The sequence below is a fragment of the Phyllostomus hastatus genome, unplaced genomic scaffold, assembly GCF_019186645.2.
Source record: "Phyllostomus hastatus isolate PE091 unplaced genomic scaffold, TTU_PhHast_1.1 phas_contig_137, whole genome shotgun sequence".
NCBI classification, from domain to species: Eukaryota; Metazoa; Chordata; class Mammalia; order Chiroptera; family Phyllostomidae; genus Phyllostomus; species Phyllostomus hastatus.
The window spans coordinates 15,011,155-15,031,842 of record NW_025333583.1 but is presented as its reverse complement, the minus strand read 5'-3'; the positions used below and the strand labels follow the sequence as shown (position 1 = coordinate 15,031,842).

General features: G+C 40.3%; 1 protein-coding gene across 1 annotated transcript in view; it reads right to left on the bottom strand.

Annotated features, from left to right (window-relative positions):
- The window catches only part of ACADL (acyl-CoA dehydrogenase long chain), a 32,130-nt gene extending 20,808 nt beyond the window's left edge, over positions 1 to 11,322 (bottom strand). The window contains exons 1-4 of the mRNA XM_045855141.1: positions 11,221 to 11,322; positions 5,777 to 5,932; positions 2,111 to 2,248; positions 645 to 809 (exon numbers count right to left, since the gene is read on the bottom strand). Of these exons, the coding sequence (XP_045711097.1) occupies positions 645 to 809; positions 2,111 to 2,248; positions 5,777 to 5,932; positions 11,221 to 11,297 (536 nt within the window). The 5' untranslated portion in view covers positions 11,298 to 11,322. The remainder of the gene's footprint in view (positions 1 to 644; positions 810 to 2,110; positions 2,249 to 5,776; positions 5,933 to 11,220) is intronic.
- Positions 11,323 to 20,688: the final 9,366 nt, after the last annotated feature.

Here is a 20,688-nt window from a genome sequence, read left to right as displayed (position 1 = left end):
TCTAAATTTGTTTTTTCCCTTCCCTACCAAACACACAGGCACCATTAGTCTCTATGTAAATAGTCCCTTGTTTCTTCATAGTGCTCATCACAATTTATACTTGTGAATGTATCTGTTTCTTCTCATTCTCTTTAATAAGCATGTGGGCTGCATCTATTTTGTTCACCACTGTATACATGGCACACTGAAGGGTCTTACTAAGTAACTGCCAGATGACTGAAAAAACAAACATTCATTTTTATGAACGGCTTTTAAAACCTACTGCCATTCCGGCATGTCTCCAGAGTTTCAAGTCCATATTTTAAAAACCTGTTGAACATTTCCATATGCATGTCACACCACAACTAAATTTCATCATGCCCCAAATACAACGCATATCCTATCATTTCATTTGCATTACCTTATGTAAATAATATCTCAAACATAGCAGGTATTATAAACTGCTTTATTGCTATTTGCATATAAGGCCTTATTTTCCCATTGGAATTTGAAGTTCCTTGAAGGTATGAATTATGCTGTACTCATCTTTGTATTCTTCCTAGCATATTGCTCATAGTTTTGTATAAAGCGAGTACTGAGACAAATATTTGCTGGTAGAGCTTTGCCTCCTACTCTTCAAAACCATTAATTGCATGTTCATTTACCTTCCAGCCCCGGGCTCCGTCATTGCTATGGCACCAATACATTTCCCTGCAGTCATCCGGGGGATGAAGTGCTTAATCTGTTCTTTTGAGCCATAGTTCGCAATGTAGGCCATGACAATATCTGAGTGGAGACTAAAACCCGGGCCTGAACAATTCGAATAGACTCTTAGGGGAAAAAAGAAGAATTTAAAGCACAAAATCATTATTTTGTTCAGTTTTTAGTTTCTGATTTTCAATAAAAAAAAGCAACAACACAGTATTAAAAGTCTTATAGTGTTATAATAGCATGTATTCCCCAAAACCTATAAAGTTCTTGAAGGTTTTCTCTCTTAGTCTTTACTATTCTTTTACTTTCTGGTTCTAACATAATAACAGTACTCTAATAAAGTTTGATGAACACTTAGTAAATTAAAAGATAAAACATTAAAAAATATTAATGAACTACAACTGTATCACCCTAACACAGCAACTAATTTCATTTTAGCAAATTACCTTTATTATAACAATCTATTCTAATATAGCTGCAGTCATAACATGAATTTTGCACTTAGCTGTCTTCTTTTTAAATTATATGAAAAGATCTTATTTTTACCTAGTTGTTATAATAATGATCTTAAGTACCCACAAAATATTACAAATTACTTGTGTATTATAATTCACCTTTTCATTCTCCCACTGCCAGACATTTAGATTGCCTCCAAATTTGGGGTTTATGATCTAACATAATAATTATTTCTCTACATAGCTCCTATTTTTTCTACTAAATTATTTCCTTAAGATAAATTCCCCAAAGCAGTATCCTAGATCAAAGAGCAGAAATATTTTTATTTTTATGAGTATCTATACTTTTAATCCCTGAAACATTTATTGTTCTACCTTATCATGCCACCAAGAGTTCAGGAGAATGTCATTTTCACTGCAACCTTGTCAGCACTGGGTGTTATGATTTTTTGTTTTCACTAACTTTTATAGATAATCAAAGTGATATATCTCAGTTAATTTAATTTGCATTTGATTGGTAGTAAGGATGGACTTTCTTATTTAAAAAACCTGCCTGCATTTTTTTTTTGCTGAATTGTTGGTTTAAATCTTTTGCCCATTTATCAACTAAAATCTTTATTTGCTCTTGTATTTTAAACTTTTATTATATTTAATGGAAATATTTTTCTACTCTTCTATTCTCTTTCACATATCTTTTTAAAAGAGAGAAAAATAACCAAATGGGTCAATTAGAAATGAACTATCTATGTAATTTCCAACAGCATCTGTTTAAGCAACTTAAAAGGGGATTTCCTATATTCCTAAATTTAAAAAATGTACAAGAGTATATGGGTGATATAAACCTTTACATTTTATACTGAATTTTCAGTGCCATAAAAGATTAGAAAGCATTATTTATGATCATCTCAGAAAGGTGAGCAGTGTGCTTACAAACAAGACTGAACTTCCAATGTCCCCATACTTACAGCTCCTCAATAACAACAGCTGTCGAGTAGAAGTCCCCACCGATGCCACCGTGATGCTCTGCAATATTGATACCGAGCAGTCCTTTTTTCCCAGCTTTTTCCCAAAGCTCCCTACTCACTTCTCCAGCTTTCTCCCATCTGCAAATAAGACACATTTTAAAATCAGAAAAGCTTTTTTCATATTATTCTTTAAATTGACAACTGAAATTCATGAGTACTTTTGTGCAGAAGTACACTTTTAATTCAAGGAAATTATTGTTGACATCTTCATGCCCTTCTATTTGCCTCTGAGTCCTCCTATTTGCATCTGACTGTTTTACTATTTCTCCTTGTTCTTGTTCTCGTTCTCACTTATATTTGCCACGCACACCCCCCTGTTCTCCCTTCATACTATTTACTGGACCTCTGAATTGCATCCACTGACATTCAGGGGTTCGGTATCTCTCAGCTGATAATCTTAGGCAGCAAGCTTAGTTGTGTCATATATCATATAGTCATGGAATTTGCCCAGCCTGTCCTGGAAAGACAGCTGTGTCTGCACACTTCCTTACCGTGCTGAACTTATGGGATAAGCGCATGTGAAGGGGCTGACAAGAGCAGTCAGCATCATTACAGTTGAAGTAGGAACAACGAAGGAGCAGAAGCGTCTCGCCGCACAACTCTGTCACGTGAACTGAAAAGATTATGTGTGTGGGTAGGATGGTGCAGCTGCTGCTTTTCTTTAAAAATGACATGATGAGGAAAGATATGGCTAGCTGGAGTTTAAGAACCTGAGAATTTTTTTGAAGTGGTAATTAGGCAGTGAGATACTGGCATTTGAAGGTAGTGATTAAAGGTAAATACAGACACTTCAAGAAATTCTTGAAGTTCTTAAAGGAAAGAGTTTGATTATTATGTGTTGTTTTGGTGTGTTTTGTATACTATCTAAAATAGCTTTGAAAATTATTTTATGATCTACTCCAATTTGTCAACTTTCATCATTTTACTTCCAGTTCTCACTAGCAATTTTTCTGGAATGAAATTTAAGAGATTAAAAAAATGAACAAAAAATTTTCTTAGAGTGAAGTCTACTACATTTCTTTTGTCTTTAAGAACCTCATTACTTTTCACCAAAGACTAGTTGTATACAGCATCAGAGTTTAGTTAGTTTTTGTCGGTCTTACCGAGAAGTATTAATAAAAACTTAATGAAAGCTATTTCTAAATAATTTTTGGAAACCATTCCAATTGTAGGAAAGTACTGGCATTGAATAAATTTTTGGAAACATGACAAAATCCTGTTTTAAAAAATGACAATTTTTGGTTAATAGAGTTGGTGATCATTATTAATTAATTAATCTCATCCAGTAATAAAAAAAATACTTTGAGGTAGCTAGTTCCCTACCAAGATTTGCATCATGCTGGCCTTTTGAGTTTTTATGTATTTTAATTCATTCATGAAGCAGAAAAAGAAATACTATGGAATTGACTAATATTCTCTTGGCACTTAACCAGTTTTCAAAAATATATTCTTAGATTGATTTATAAGTTTTTAACATTTTTAAAAAGATTTTTTAAAAAGATTTTATTTATTTTTACAGAGGGGAACAGAGGGAGAAAAAGAAGGAAACATCAATGTGCCTCTTGAGTGCCCCCTACTGGGGATCTGGCCCAAAACCCAGGCATGTGCCCTGACTGGGAATTGAACTGGTAACTCTTTGGTTTGCAGGCCGGCGCTCAATCCACTGAGTCACGCCAGCCAGGGCAATTTTTTAAACTGAGATATAACTGACATATAATATTATATTAGTTTCAGGTGTACAACATAACAATCCATTATTTGTATATATTGCAAAATGATCACCACAGTAGGCCTAGTTAACATTTGCCCCCCATACACAGTTACACATTTTTTCTTGTAATGAGAGCTTTCAAGATCAACTTTCAAATATGCAATGCAGTAGTGTTACTATAGGTAGCAGCCAGGAATGAGTAGCTGGAGGGGAAATGAAGCAGGGCCCCCACCATTACAGCCTAGTAAAGAATTCGAAACAGGAGGCTGGAAACAAAAGGGAGACATGTCCCGCTCACTGACCTAGCAGTCCTGAGCCTGGTCTGATAAGATGACCAGGCATCTGAACATCACCAGCAAAACTACGGTAGCATAGGAGGAGGCAAGCCCTTTGAAGCCTGTGTTTTCCTCTCCACTAGCTGGGAACAAAAGCCTTTGTGACAGTGTATTTATCAATCCAAAGGTCTGGAGAGGGGGCAGGGGGAGGGGAACTTAGAGTTTAACTGAAGTAGACAACCTCTGAACTCCAAATAGTTGATGCACACAGATTAGTGGGTGCCTGCTTGTAGCCAGGTGCTCAAGTGTACAAAACTAACTTACTAACAAACTTACTAACAGCTTTATTTCCTCCATATGTAGGGCATTCTGACTACCTGAGTGCTTGCCTCTATTTCATAAATAAGCTTGCTATCTCATCTCTCCTATACGTGTTTGTCTCTCACATGAATTTGTTTCTTGCCAGCGGGGCAAAACGCGAGAAACAAGCTGGGGTGGGGGAGCCCTGACTTGGGTCTGTTCCTGTAACAGGAATATTGAGTACAGTTACCATGCTGCATATCACATCCCCATGACTCATTTGTTTTATAACTGGAAATTTTTACTTTTTGACCCCTTTCATATTTTTAATTATATATTTTAAATTTATTTTTTAAATATATCATATTGATTATGCTATTATAGTTGTCCCATTCCCTCCCCCTTTATTCCCTTCTGCCCTGCACACCCTGTCCCACCTGCATTCACCACCTCCCCCTTAGTTCATGTCCTTGGGTCGTACATATAAGTTCTTTGGCTTCTACATTTCCCACACTATTCCTAATCTCCCCCTGTCTATTTTGTACCTACCTATTACGCTTCTTATTCCCTGTACCTTTTCCCCCATTCTCACGCCTCCCACTTCCCACAGATAACCCTCCATGTGATCTCCATTTCTGTGATTCTGTTCCTATTCTAATTGTTTGCTTAGTTTGTTTTTGTTTTATTTTTAGATTTGGTTGTTGATAGTTGTGAGTTTGTTGTCATTTTACTCTTCATTTTTTAAATCTTTTTCTTAGATAAGTTGCTCAGTGGCAGGACACGCTGCAGTGTTCCCAGGGTATAGCATGGCCCGTGTGACTGGGCCTCAGCTTGAGTTGACCCCAACAGAGTCAGTGAGGGGTGAACAGAGCAGTCCTGGGACCTCTGTGCCCACGAGACCACCCATGTGCCCTACCCTGTGTGTGGTGCAAGGGGGCTCCCAAAGAGAAAAGATGGTGGTGGCTATGGCCTCGCACCCTCAAATCAAGGGTTTCCTTCTCCTCTCCCTTTCTCACAAGTGTGCCCCCACCCACTGGCCTTGGCGCCAGGTCTGGGGGTTCCAGGGGATCCCTGGTGTCTGCACTTAAGGGGTTGGAGGGGCTGCCCCACCCTCTCTATATTTTAATTTTCATTTATAAAGCTTTGAACTAGCTTAGAAATCTTGTAATCTTATAGTATTATATTGAGGACAATAAAAAAAAGTTTATAAAGCACTGAACACGATATTTTTCTTTCTATAGAACATTCCACAGCATTCTAGGAAATAGTCATTATTGTATTCTTAGTGTGTATTATTTTGAAGAAAAATGTGCCACTTACTCCGCATGATATGGAATCACTTCTTTTTGAAAAAACTTCCTTACGCTTTCCCGGAAAATGTCATGCTCGGAAGAGAAGATTCTTCTAATTCCTATGTCTGTGAGTTTTTTAGCAGAAGGACTTTCAAGGCGTTCCTCCCCTCCAGAATGAGAACATCTTAAAAATATATATGCATACATTAAGAAAATTAAGTGAATTGTTTCTCTTCATACCTAAATTATTGTCACTGAACAACATGAAAAAATCTTGATGATTTTCTCCAGAGACACTTTAGAGGCAGGTAGAAAGAATCTGAAATTTGACAAACCTGTTTCAATTTGAGCATCACCACTTTTGATAGGATCTTCCTTACCTGGATAAGATTAAGAAGTAATTTACCGTTTTTTTAAATGATCTTTTTTATTTCCAAATCCATAAAAAAAGAAAATCATGCCTGGAACTAACTCTAAGTGGGAGTTGAGGTAAAATATTGTAACAGTGATTGAAAATAACTAGTTAGTGATCACAGTTACATATTCTGTAACAAATCAAAGTGTAATATTAACCCCGTGCTTTTAATCAACTCTATGTTTTCCCTCTGGCTGAGTTCTTGCTGCTGGTGAAACAACCCATTCAGAACGAGGAGCACACGTTGGCAATGAACCACAGATGGCGCAAGACAATATTAGAATGAGAAGAATGAGTTCAAGTGGGAAACACAGGGCTCTGTTCCAGCTGCTCCCCTCACTGCCAACTCCTTTTCTCCAGAGATTCTGCATGTCTGCACTTCCCTGGTTTCAGTGTTATCAGTGATGTAGACTGAATCATGTAAAATTCAAATATTACAATAAAATAATACTGTTAAATCTTCATGTCACATAAAATGTTTACAATTAAGCAAGCCCCTCCAAATTAATATTTTATCCAGGATGACACAAGTTCACATAGCGAGTGTATAAGATATAAACTATGTTGATGCTATTGTTGCATTATAGAGCCAGTTTGGGTGTAAATCTAAATCAAAGTGCCCACCAAGCCAGGAAGAGAGTCCTCACCAGGAAATGAAATTGGTCAGCACCTTCATCTTAGACTGTTCAGCCTAGAGATTTATGAGAAATAAATTTCTGTTATTTAAGCTGCCCAGTCTATGGTATTTTTTATGGCAGTCTGAGCTGACTAATACGCTTAATATACACTTTGTGTCGTTTTGTCTTACACTCGTCTTTTATACACTTGCTTTAGTTGAGTTTTAATTTGTTAATACAATTGGAGATGCGTTTTACATGGTAACCTTTAGTTGTGAACATTTAATACTACAATTTCTACACTCAATCTGCCTTTTGTCTTTGTAAAAATATGTTCTGGTTGCTACTTGTCATCAAAATCACTTTGAATGCCCTATTCATTCATATAGTCAATGAATACTTTCTGAATGCCTATTATGTATCAGACACTGTTCAGCGGAGACCGAATAATAGTAACAGTAATGATCAATAACTTAAAAAGCAAATGATGTAATATATTAGGAGGTAATAAGTCCTACAGAAGAGAAAAGCAGATCAGGGACCAGACTGCGAGTGTCTGGAACCGGGAAGGGAAAGGTCGCAGTATGGGAGTGCAGTCAGGGTTGGTCGAATTAGGAAAATGAGATTTGAGCAAGCAAAGATGCTAGAGTGAGTGAGTCAAGCAGATTGCAGGCATAAAAGAATGTCAGAACAAGAATAAGATGAGGGCAGAGCCTGTGAGGCAAGATGCTCTCTGATGTTCTCTACAAAGATCAAGGAGGCCAAGCGCAGACGGAGTGAGCAGAGTGAGAAGAGGAGCAGTGGGTGAGGACAGGTGGAGTGGGACCGGGACACGCAGGGTCCTTGCAGACCACTGTCCTGTGGCATCGCACAGGCTAAAATTACTTTCCCATCATCAAAGTGATTGGTTCCAGTTTCTTGCTAGTAGAAATAAAACTGTAGTGAACACCTTTGTCCATACAGGTTTTCTATACTTGGGGTTTTTTCCCTGGAAGGAAAAATGTGCTGAGGCTAAGCAACTGGTACTTTAAGACACTGAATCATTTGTTAAAATAATTAGTAAATAAAAGAGCAGAATTTACATTCAAGTCTGCCTGGATCTTAAAATTTTTATTTCCCATGTTATGTTAAGGAAACCTTTGGAATATTTCTAAGCAAAACACACAGTGCACAGGAAAGTGAAAGAAGTGTCAGAAAGAATAAAGACGTTCAATTCAGTCGAAAGTGTTCCAGAGAGAATATGCAGAGGGTATAAAATCAAGACATTTGGCGGCAAGTCTGTTGGAACACCCATTTCTTACTTTAAGGCCAAGGAACCGGTACTGAATAAATGGGCCCCTTTTCTTCCTATGAAGACCAGAAAATCTGTATTGAATAAACTGGCCATTGTTTTTCTAAGGCTAAGCTCAAATTACTCTTCTTCTTCTTCTTAAACCTCATTTATATTATAAAGGGGAGACAGACCCCGCTTTTGGCAACATTTGGGAACTTGTTATATATACACAATCTCAGATCTCACCTAAGACCTACTGAATCGGATCTTGTATTTCCCTACAGTGATTCATACATACGCACATTGGAGTTTAAGAAGCTTATTGTGATAACAGCAAAATCTTTGACCTGTTCAGAGGGTCTCTGAGGTCCTCCCTTTCCCAACATTCCCTGTATGAGAAATTTCCTTCCTACACTTCAACCAAAATAACTATTCACAATAGACCTAATGCAGAAGTAGATGAGAACTGAGCTGTCTTCTATTTAGCTGGACAGCAAAAGCCTTAGACAATGTGACTCTTCTCATTTTGTGGGGGGAGGGTAATTTTTCATAAAAATGTTATGTTAACATGTAATGCATTTATTTTTGTTACTTTTCAATGAACTAAATATTTTTAAAATTTCTCAGTGTTGCAGATGTCTATTGATATTGATAGCTACAACCCACATAAACAGATCTTTGAGATTCTCTATTTTCAAGAGCTTAATGGAGTCCTGATGTTACCAGAAAGGGGACAGGGCCAGAGCAGCTCCACCTAGGGCCCACTGGTAGTGTGTGGGTTCTTGACATTGCATAGGAAAGATTTCACACAATGAGTCTAAGTGATTGAAAGCTGGGAACAGTGAAACAAGGAAGGGCCTAGGATAACAGTGTGGAGAGCAGGACCAATAAAATGGCATTTTTCTGATCAACATAGCCTAAAGTACATAAAACAAAGTGAAGTCCCTTATGTTAACTAAAATAGCTGTCAGTCAGCTATGACACTGTGGCTCAAGAAGAAAATTACCTAAGTCAAAGTAAACACGTCAGGCAAGGAGGCACACCTAAGGTATCTGTACACGTGGTCGGAGCAGCCATGTCTACAGAGCAGGACCACCCAAAGGTACTCTCCTGGGAAAATTCTCCACTTGCCAGCAAGGGTGTTAAGCAGAATAGCATGTACCTCCCATAGGCTCCTGGGCAAATTCCCCACTTGGCATTTGGGATGCCAAGACATTTTTTGAAGACCCAGAAGGGTGAAGCACACCACTTTGAAGGTATAACTGAGGCAGGCTCCAGACCACTGCTGAGACAGCTGAGCTCCACACATCAGAGTGCTGCTCCACACGACACTGCTCTCCCTTGGCATCGGCCACTGGAGGCCTGTGCCCTGCTGGACTGAAGACTTCATCTGCCCAGCTGCCACCTGGCTCAGGAGATCCCTGTCCACCATGCTGTCCCCTACACCTTCAGACTGAGATACTGGGACTCGAGTTTGTTATCCCCCATTGATTGCTGCTTGTGTTTTATTTCTCTTAGATGGTTAGAATGTGAGTAGGATATTAATATATGTTGATGTTCTACTGTGAGTGGCCCTGCATTCAATAAAAGCTAAGTGAATAGCAGCATAGTTACGGTGTGTGACTCTTGCCTATTCGTTGGTGCCGGGCTTCTCAGCAGGCAGCTAGCTGAGCAGCGGCCAGGCTGAATTACAGGAAAGACTGTATCACAAACATACACTTGTGACAAGAAGCAACAGGAGAGAGACTAGGCAGGGCTGCTGTGGTTCTCTGAAAATGTTTTCAGGAAAGAAATGATCCTAGGAGGGGGCTGCATCAGCTGTCTGGAGAGTCAGAGAATAGTTCAGGGGGTTGGCCCAGGACCAGCTGGTGCTGCCCATTGCTCCCCTGGTTGCAAGGCACATGGGGACCTTTAGAGTTTAGGAGAGCTTGGGCTGGTCCTTTGTTTTGAGGGTTTTGAAGGCTGGGATTCATGGAAAGTCTTTGAGGAGGATCTCAATAGAATATTTATCAGCTTTTCCAAGTGTGCCCTTCCAGAGTCGGGGTCTCCACTGATTGGTCAGTGCCAGGACAGGGGGTCTAAACCACATGACCAGGCCAGCGGTGTACCAGTGGAGGAAAGGCCTCCCTGGGGGTGTGGGGGTGGTGGCCCGAGGTGAGTGCCAGTTTTGTCCATTGCCGGGTACCCAGAGCTTTCCACCTGGTGAATGTAAATTCATCTGGCTATAAACTCTTCCATTAGTTTGTTTAGCTTTCTGTTTTGGTTTTCCCACTCCACTTGTCTAGGAATTTTCCTAGCTTCTTACTAACACGCCTCTCTGACATCAAACAATTTGAGGATCATTGTCTTATGAAGTTTTGGGGAAGAGCTTAGAAAAGCTCTTCCTATAGTCCAGTTGCCTCCTCGAGAAGCCATCCCCACCCTCTTCAGGAATAGCAGGCATTTGTCTCCCTGGTCCGAAAATATCTGAAAGTACCTCAATGTTGTAAGGAGCTGACTTACAACAGGAGCTGTTGTAATACCCTCATTAATAGCGAATCCTCCTTGATTCCAGTTTATCCAATGAATGGATTTAATGTGTCACCCTGGCATCTGAAGATTTGACGTTATAAATACTACCTTAACATTCATCAAGCCACTTAGAGACTGTCTCCACGAATTCCTCTGCGTTTTATTAATTAGAGCATTTGTTCGCAAATCTCAAGTAACGTTCTTGTGTGATGGGGCCGTGCCAGGTATCTCCTGTTCCAGAGTGTCTTCTGGAAGACACTTCCCCAGGCCCCAGCCAGTGCTTTCTCCAGATCAAAGAGGCCACGGGAGTCCCACCACCTAGTGGGTCCCTGCCTCGGGCCACAGTTCTGAAGTCAAGGCAGCGCGAGCTCTACGCCCAGGGGTGACCACCGACCCTGCTTCTGGTGTCAACTGCAGAAGCAAACCAGTTGGAGTGGAGCAGGAGAGACTGGGTTCGGCGACACCCGCCTTTCCACCCTCCGATGGTCCCAGTAGCTCCCACTGCATCCCAGACCCTTCCGCACCTTCTCCGGTGCCCCAGTCCTTGCTCCAGCGGCCTACGCGCAGTTCGGTTCTGAGTCCCCAGGAGGGGTGGGTTCCGCTGCCCAGGCAAGGCAGCCTTTTCTGCAGGGACAGCTGGAGCCGGGGGCACTCACCTTGCTGAACGCGGCGGACACGGCGCGCACCGGCCCTCCCACAAGCGCAGGGACCCGCGGAAGAGGCGTGAAGCCATGGCCGGGACAGTGAAGGGAGGCGGGGCGGAGGCCGTGACTTTTGGGAGACTTGAGGGCGGGACCCCCGGTGGGCGGGCTGTCAGCGGGACCATCCCACTGGGCAGTCCCTCCTGCAAAAGGACACGCTGCCCTGGAATTGAAAGCACCCGGAGGGCCCAGTTGGAGCAGTACCCCGCAGCCCAGACGCCCCAGGCTCTCCGTTGCGGAGGGTTGCAACACGTTCCTCTTGAAAGTCCTACAGAATTAAAACAAAACCATTTGTTCTTTGCCCTGCAGAATTCTAACTAGTTCATCTAAGCAGTTCTTTTGAGAATTTGTGAACGGCTTTGAGGCACGGAAGTAAGCCGCCTAGCTTCGAAATGGACCCAAACACAAGCCCGCAAAAAGTTTTTTTTTTTTTCCAGCATTGAAAATTGATTTACTTTGCACATACAACTATACAAACACTAGTTTCAAAGAATTGTGCTGTTATTTTTTTTTCCGGCAAAAATTAGTGACCACTTCCTGGAAAAGAGTTATAAATATATTCAGTATGCAAATCAAACTCGTTAGTTCAGCTCTCCAACAGTATTTGATTTGAATTCATGTCTTGCCATTTTCTTTTTCCTCAGGTTCTCTAATACTTTATAATCTACATTTCAGTTGAATGAAGTCTGAGCTCTTGACATTTATGGGTTTGGTTTTTTGGTACTAGGGTATCTCTGAAAGTTTTGAACGCTAAAGATTTCGCAGAGTGGATTGGAAGGGGCTTACCCCATTCTAATAACTGATGGCAATGATCAAGGGCCTGCAAAGGTGCAAGGGAAAAAGGGATTCTGTGTCAGAGATTAAGAACTAACAACTAACAATGCAGAATATAAAGGAGTTAAACAAGAGAAAGATTAATTCCAAAGAGTAGTGTGTGAGTATTAGCTGATAGGGGTTGACGGGGCTCCCCATGCTGGTTTGCTAGAATTCTGGACTTGCCGGCTGGTCAACTGACATGACTTTGACCATTAAGAATCTATGTCAGGGTATTTGCCAGCTTCATGGGATTACTGAGGGTAATAAAACACGACATAAGTGTGGTCTGAGAATCACTGCAGTAGCTCCTCTTGTTGAATCAGAATGTCTGATGATGAGGCCCAGGATTTTGTATAGTAAACACATCCCACAGGTGATTTTTTTTTTTAAATAGGCTTAATGCATTCACTTTACTTTCCTTGTATAAAAACACCATGTGGTGGCCAAAGCTTGAACCTGGATCTTCTGCATGGAGACTCTTCTAAGGATCTTTACTAGAAAGTCAGTGAATTCCTATCAGGGAAACTGGGTGAGTATGGTCTCTTTAGAGGTGTTTGGGTGAGATAGCTGTAGATCTTGGAAATGGCATAAAAGGCGGCCTTGGCAAAGCTGTCCAGGGTGGCAGTGCAGCCTCCAGCTTTCCATACAGTCATCCTCAGCAGCTTCTTGGGCGAAGAGGCCCAGATAATAACAGTGTCTCTGGGGGTAGGTATCTGGGGCACCGGCACAGAGATGCAATGGCCTCTCACCTTGCGAGGGATGGTGTGGGGCGTGTGGATCTTGATCCCCAGTAGCCTTGCTATCCTGCATTTATGGAGAAGGGGGCCAGGGCCAGGGCCCCACACGTGGTGGTGGTTACCTCTTTAAAGCACCTAACACTGAGATCAACATGGCCCTTGTAGTTCCTGAGGGCAAGAAATGCCTTGAACTTGGTCCAGTGGCCAGCTCAGATTTGCTTATACATGGGCCTAATCTTCAAAGATGTTGTTCCATTTGTCATATGTATGTATTTTTTCCTGCATAATTTGAACATATGTTGGATATGTCACATCCCTTCACCCCTAGTATATATTCCCTAAAAACAAAGGAGTTCTTTTAGTAACCACAGCACAGTTATATGTAGCTATTTAACCTTACGTTCTTAAGTAATCTACAGTTCTTATTCCAATTCAACAAGTGTCCCAACAATATACCCTTTTGTTATGATGAAGTCTGTTAAAATAAAAATAAAAAAAAACAAACAAACAAGACAAAACCAGTTTAGTCATACAAACAAAACTTAATTTAAGCCAACAAAGTTTAAAGTAACTCGATCATTTCTCAGTTATGCCTCTGAAAATCGGACATGAAACTTGAACTAATCCTCAAGGTGGATATGTAGAAACAACTGACCAATTCCTTATCATTTACGGAAATTCCAATATTATAACCAATCACTGTGCAGAATAAAGAGTACTATTTCCTCACTGTACTAACAGTATAACCCTGAATCTCATTCCATGTTATGGCTTGAGTGCCTCTGGTTCTGAAGACCTGCTTCTTTGGTGTGTGTGCAATAAACTTATACTGATCAGTGCTTTGGAGATTCACTGGTTTTACTTTGGCTATTTCTGGACTTTTGACAATTCCTCCAGGTTTTCTTTCTCATTGATGGCACTGACATTTTTTGAAGAGTAAAAAAGCCAGATATTTTGTAAAAATAACTCCGTCTGGTGGTTCTGAGGTTTCCTCACGGTGGAATCAGTACATAAATATATAATATGATGTCTGCCTCAGCACAGAGCATTAGAATGTCCCTGATGCTAGTTTGTCCCATTCTTGGTGAGGTCAGTTTGAACCTTCTTAATTTTAAATCCTTAGTTTGGTTAAAATGGTGTCCACCAGATTTCTTTACTGTAAAGTTACTGTGTTCCAATTTGTGAAATAAGAACAAATATGCTTCTAGGCACAGAGTGATCTGAGCTAAAATGAAATGAAAGGTTTCACAAATTACCCAGTATTTCATGAACACTTTGAACCATTTTTATCTTTCTGGCAGGAATAAGTCATGTACCCAGGAGTCCTACCAGGCATGGTTTTATTAGTTGAAATATCAGTTAGGGGCCAGAGTAATCAGGGAATGTTCCAGTTGGTGCATGTTAACTTTAGGAGTTAACAGAAGGGAAAGAAGGATAAGGTCACTGGAGGCATGAGGGACAAAATTATGAAAGAGGTATGGGAAGCAAGGACAATAAAGAAACCCGTCCAACTGAAGGATATGTGCTGGAAAGAAGTAGAAATTCAGGTTCACATGAGCTATAGGGTGTAGTGGATAGATTTCCATGTGAGACTACAAGTGTTTGAATCCTGGCTCTGCTCCTTAACCATTTGTCGGTTGTCATTGGGGGGTTGAGTGGGCTGGTGTTTATCAAGGGCGTGCCGCAGAGGTTGGCTGCATTGTAACCACTCAGTTACTCTTGGCCAGTATGTTTATTGTTATTGAATATCACGCCAGGGAACCATTCATTCTCTTATTCAGTAAATACTTGTTGAGTTTCTCCTAATATTGAGGGTTCATGCTATACAAGATAAAATCCCTGCTTTCAAAGACTCTGGAATAGTTATGAAAATAAGACTGGTATAAGATTATACAAGACACAGTATGATAAATGTAGGAGAAAGCTAACGCTTCAGAGTGGGGAGCTGGCACTGTGGGTGGCCTAATTGGTTTGCTTCTTTTCTCGCTTAATTTTTATGGGATAACAGGAAAAACATGGGCTATAGCATTCCACAGATGAAGGTTGAAAACCTCTGTCTGAGTTACTGAATTGCTCTGTCCCCGTTTCTTTATTTGTAAAATGGAGATATTAATAGTATCTACTCTCAGGGTGGTGAGGCTAAAACAAGGCAAAATATGTCAAGCATTCAGTCTGGCAGCAATAGGAGCACAGTACATAGTAACACCATTACTGTTTTTCCTGGACTTAATTCTTAGGAGAGGCCACGCTCTTCCCAAGTTGCCAGGGAAACACATAGGACCCAACCCTTCTGGTTTGATTACTGCCCTTCATTCAGAAGGGATTTGTGGGACAGAAGGAGATTCGACTTTGGGTGGTAAATACATAATGCAATACACGGATCATGTGTGATAGAATTGTACACTTGAAACCTATATAATTTTAGTAACCAATGTCACCCTAATAAATTTAGTTTTAAAAAAAAGCTAAAAAAAGGAAAGAAAATGGACTTGTGGCAGCTGCTCCTCCTAGTTTCCAATATTTAGGCCAATATCTTTATTGGACACTTTAGATAATCCTTTTGTTGCTGCCAGACTGCAGGGCGAGCAAGAGTTACTAGTGCTTGCTTTAGGTCTATGTCTGCCTGCTCTGTTATTAGGGAAAATGAGAGAAAGAATGGCAAGGCCTCTTTTCCTAATACTATTTAAGAAAATGCTGCCCTCACCTGTCCTCTGGCCCAGAAAAGGTTGTAATCAATACTAGGTTTTGTTTTTTTTTTTAAGCTAATAGCAGAAAAAAGTTTCATTTCCCCAGCTTCTAGAACCGAATACTAATTCTGGCTAAATGCACTAGTCCGGTATGTACAACCACTGAGAATGTTAGACTTTAAACTTTCTTCGTCTCTGGGGGAGCAGAGTATTCATTCTCTAAAGGAGAACACAAAAGCCCAGACCATGAAGGAACAGAGGTTTTGTCCAACTCTTTGGAACCTTTAAAACGTGTTAAGCTCTAATGATGATTATGGCAGTATCACAGGATCACACATCAGACACAGGGAAGCTCATGATAGTGGAGCCAAGAAGTAGACTAAAGTTAACAGATTATCCCATAATGAAAACAGAAGCAAAGGAAGGCGCCACAAGGGCAGGGTTCAGCTGGCTTCTTCTGGACGTTGGGAAATTGCTCTGGCTTGCCTGACTTTTCCGAAGGCTCCTTTGTTCACGGGCGGTCTGGAACACGCACAGACTTGGTTGGTACCACATGAATTTCATGAACCTCCATTTACTTGCCCATAAATGGAGAATAATGTACCCATATCATGGGGGTTGTTGGAAAGATTTATCAGATAATAGGGACCAAGTGGTTAACACAGTGGCAGGAGTATAATAAGCATTCATAAATGTAAATATTAAGGAATATTTTTATTTTGGAGTGCAGAAGCGCAGAGTGACTACTAAAAACACTTAAAAAAAAGCTCTCCAAGTTCAAAGAAGGAAAAAAAATTACCCCTAGTTTTTCAATTGAAATATAAAATTCTGAACCCTTTGGAGTCTATAAAGAAAAACATACCCTCTAACCATATTTAGCTTCCCCTCCCTGATGCTTATAGTTCTTATTTGACATTGTATATAGATACACTATCTCGTGCTTGCAAACTGCTGTCCGCCTGCTTATGCTTCTACTCTGATACCTCCTAGCAGATGTCGGGGTTCACCCGGTCCTCTCCTGGGCTGATGAGAGTGCCCCCTTCTCTAGCTGCAGTCACTGGGTTTCAGTCTGTTTACAAATGTAAGAACACTGAGAGATTAGGAACTACTGTTTTATTCTTTTATATTTTATTTGAAGGGTAGCTTGATAACAACAAAGAAAACCGAATCTGGAATTTGTTTTTCTAAATTTGTTTGATATATACATATACGTACATATATACACATGTATACATATAGGAGAATTGCCTCTGTAGGGTATACTCTTTAGGTGGCAGGCATCTTAATCAAAGGAAAATATTTAATCAAATTAACCTATAATTACAAGCTAATATTGTTGAGTGTCAGCTTACAGACTAAACCATGTGGACTGTGAAGTACACTTTTAAGTCAGAGCATTATCATTTTTTTTTTTTTCAAAATTAGCTGTCCCCCTCTGATCTCCGCCACCTGGGGGAGCCCCTTCACACTCCTGTCTCCTCTCCCACATTTACGCATGCCCACTCCTCCTTCCCTTCGGTCTGAGAGAAAGAAGGATCTGTTCCCTTGCTCCAAAAGTCCTCTCTCTTTCCTCCTTAAGGTTTTTACTGATCTGCCAGCCCCCACCTACCCTTATTGTAGGTACATAAATGTACATAAAATACACACATTGCCAACAACAGAGTAATGCCACTTTACTAGTTGGCAAAGAATAGCAATGGCTTATGGGAATAGATAGAAGTTCCCGAATCTGTGGCCACGAAAAATTTATCGCATGGATTCCATTATAATTTTTATATATAAATTTCTGATCTCTCTGAAACTTATTTTGGTATAATAATGTATTTTTCCCAGATGACTAACCATTTTTCCCAGCACTATTTATTGACTATTTGATTTTTTATGCTGATTTAAAATGCTATCTCTATCATTTGCATTCCATTTCTTTTTCTTTTTTTTAAAAATTGAATTTATTAGGGTGACATTGGTTAATAAAATTATATAGGTTTCAGGTATATGGTTCTATAACACATCATCTGTACATTGTATTGTGTGTTCACCACCTCAAGTCCAATCTTCTTCTGTCAGCATTTATCCCTCCCCCACCCCCCCCAACAACCCTCTCTTCCCTCCCCACAACTCCCTTTCCTACAGGTAATCATATTACTGTTAGCTGTGTCTGTGAGGGTTTTTTTCTTATTTCCTTTACCTTTTTCACCCAGCCCCACAACTTCCCTCCGCTCTGAGAACTGTCAGTCTGTTTGTTCTCTACCTACAGCAATGGTGGCAAACACAGGGCCTTCCACCTTGTTTTATCTAGCCTGGCACCTTGTTTCTATCCGGTGGCAGCGCCAAGCTCCTTGCCTCTAGTTAAGTAGTTATGTTTATACTGTCCTCAAATTACATCCGGCCCTTTGAAGGCAACCTTGAGGCTGATGTGGTCTCTGGTGAAAATGAGTTTGACACCCTTGACCTGTAGGTTGGTTTCAATTTTGTTAGTTTACACTGTTCATTGGATTCATATTTGGGTCTATTTCTAGACTTTCTATTCCATTTATCAGTTCATTCATTCAACAAATATTTGTTGGGAGCTTTCTACTTGACTACATGTCAGACACTCTTTCAGGTGCTATAGACAAAAATGAGCAAAACATGTTTCTGAACCCTGTGGAGCTTGTCTGTGGAAGCAGACAATAAACACATAGATATGAATCAGGTGATGACAGTGCAATGGGGATAAGTCCTGTGACTGTTCATGAGACAATTATGCACTGTTTTAATTATTTTGAACTTCGGCCCCAGAGAGAATGGGGTGGAGAATAAGGAAGGAAAGACAGAAGGAAGGAGCAGGGGAGAGAGAGGCAGAGTTGTGTTAAAGAAACACTATAGAAGAGTGAACGCTCTATCTGCTCTGCCACATACCTATCTGTAGAACCCTGGGCAAGTTGCTTATCCCAGATCTCAGACTTTTCAACTGTGAAATGGGGGTACTGCAGTGGATTGTTGTGAAGCAAATAAAATGTAAAACAAAATAAAGCAAACAAAGTGTGAAGCAAAGTGAAACTACCTGGCTCACTATAATCCTTAAAACATTTTCTTCTCACACTTCTTACATTTTGGGTGGCCAAAGCCTCCTGCCATTCAACTGCTTTTCTTTCAAAATGGAATTTTCAGAACATGGCCTGGGTTGGTGGTGGGGTTCAGAAATATTGAGTGGTTGAGGAAGACTTCGTCTCTCAGGGGAAAACTGGTGAAAAAACAGCCCACCCCTGCCTGAAAACCCACACCCAGTCCTTCCTGGTTCCAGGAACTTCAGGGGTTTTAAGTTGAGAAGGAAGGGGAGAAAATGCAAACGACTTTGGTGCCCACCAGTGACACAGAGCGGGAAGGCTATATAAAGAACAACTCCTGGAAGCTTGCTGCTGTGATGCAAGTTGCATTCCAGGGCAAAGTTCATTACCAGTTTTCATACAGGAGGATAAGGTGCAAAGTTTGCAGGATTGAGAAGACCCTGTCCTTGCCGGCCATGCAATATTGTGTCAGCTTTCTGGTCCCTGGCCAGTTTCTTGAGGTCAATAGGCAAGTGTCTCACTTGCAGGCTGGGCGGAATCTGCAGATGGAGGGTGGATATTGCCCCAGCTACCAGGCCTTGTTGAAAGAGATATAACATCAAGTGAAATCCCAGGCATTTTCTTTGATTACCCCAAAGGTGATAGTGTTTTTTTTTTTTTTTTTAATTTTTAATTACCCAGAGGGAGATAGTTACTAAATGACATTTTCATTGTGAATTTTCACCCAGGTGTTCTGGAGGAAATACAGGCTATGCTATAGTATGTCACCTTTACAGCTAATGAAAATTCTAGCACAATGTTACCTTTCTAGATTGCAAAGAGTTGATAAATAAAGTCTTGTTTTTGCAATTCTAAAGTACTTACCTTCTGGGACATTTAGCAAAGTGTCTTCACAATCTATAAAGCAAGCCATAAATTTGAAGGTAATTACATTGGAAGGTTCACTCACATAAAATATGTAGATATAGATACCTTGATCTGCTCCAAAGCTGTATAAATTTGCTTTAGAGATAAACTTTATCCTGGTGCACTATTGCAAAATTAGAGTGATACTAAAATCATCCCTAGAATTTAATAGTCGGACTCCAGTGGGGAAAAGGAAAAGATTCCCCCACCCCCTCATTTTTAGTACCTTTGAATTTTCTTCCTGCTACAGAGGACAATTTAATCACAGTTTGATTATGGAGGAACTTTGTTTATAATTAATTTATTTAAGTTGCTGACAAGTAAAGTCCCTTAAAAATACAATAGCAACAAATATTATCTCTTTACCTAAAATCAATATTATTTGGGGATATTCTACATGGTCTCTCACCTTAGGACTTATGAAACTTGGAACTAATTGCTTGTATTTTTGCAAAAGTGTTTTGCTTAATGTTGTGGCTGAAGTTGAAACTGTTTGGCCACATTACAACCATTGAGTTTCTGTTTGTCAGATAACAGTTAACTGTGGAAAAGTTCAAGATAGGTGCAGCTTCTTCATTTTTCCACATTTTGATGGCAGCTCATAATAAAAGCAAGTCTTGCACCAAATTCTACCATGTATACAGACATTTAATAAACACGTGTTTATAAGTAAGCACAAAACAATTAGTACTACAAGGGAAAACCCCAGGTCTTTGTCCCCTCGAGTGCTCTACTGACCTTTGCATAAGAGTCTACTTGGAGCTGACTCAGAAATATTCCAGAGGCAGATTCTATTAACCTGAGAGTTGATGTCACAAATGCAAAGCTTGGGCACAGGACCATTTGAGGACCAAGCTCACATGGGACAAGAGTTATTCCTTTTTCTGGAGTATCCATGCTGAATATGCTACCTGCCTGTTAGTCACTTAGTAGTGATTTTGGCGATTAGCTTGATTGTCACAATAAATCAGTGCTGTGTTCAAGTGACCCTTATTTTACTTCGTAATGATCCCAAAGCACAAGAGTAGTGATTCTGGCAATTCAGATACATCAAAGAGAAGCTGTAGGGTGCTTCCTTTAAGTTCATAGTATATATATGGTTTGGTATTATCTGCATTTTCAGACACCCACTAGGGATCTTGGATCATATTCCCCATGAGTAAAGGTCACCTCTACCCTTGACTTGTGGCCTCCAGGGCTATCAATAAAGAGGAAAAGAGAGTGAGC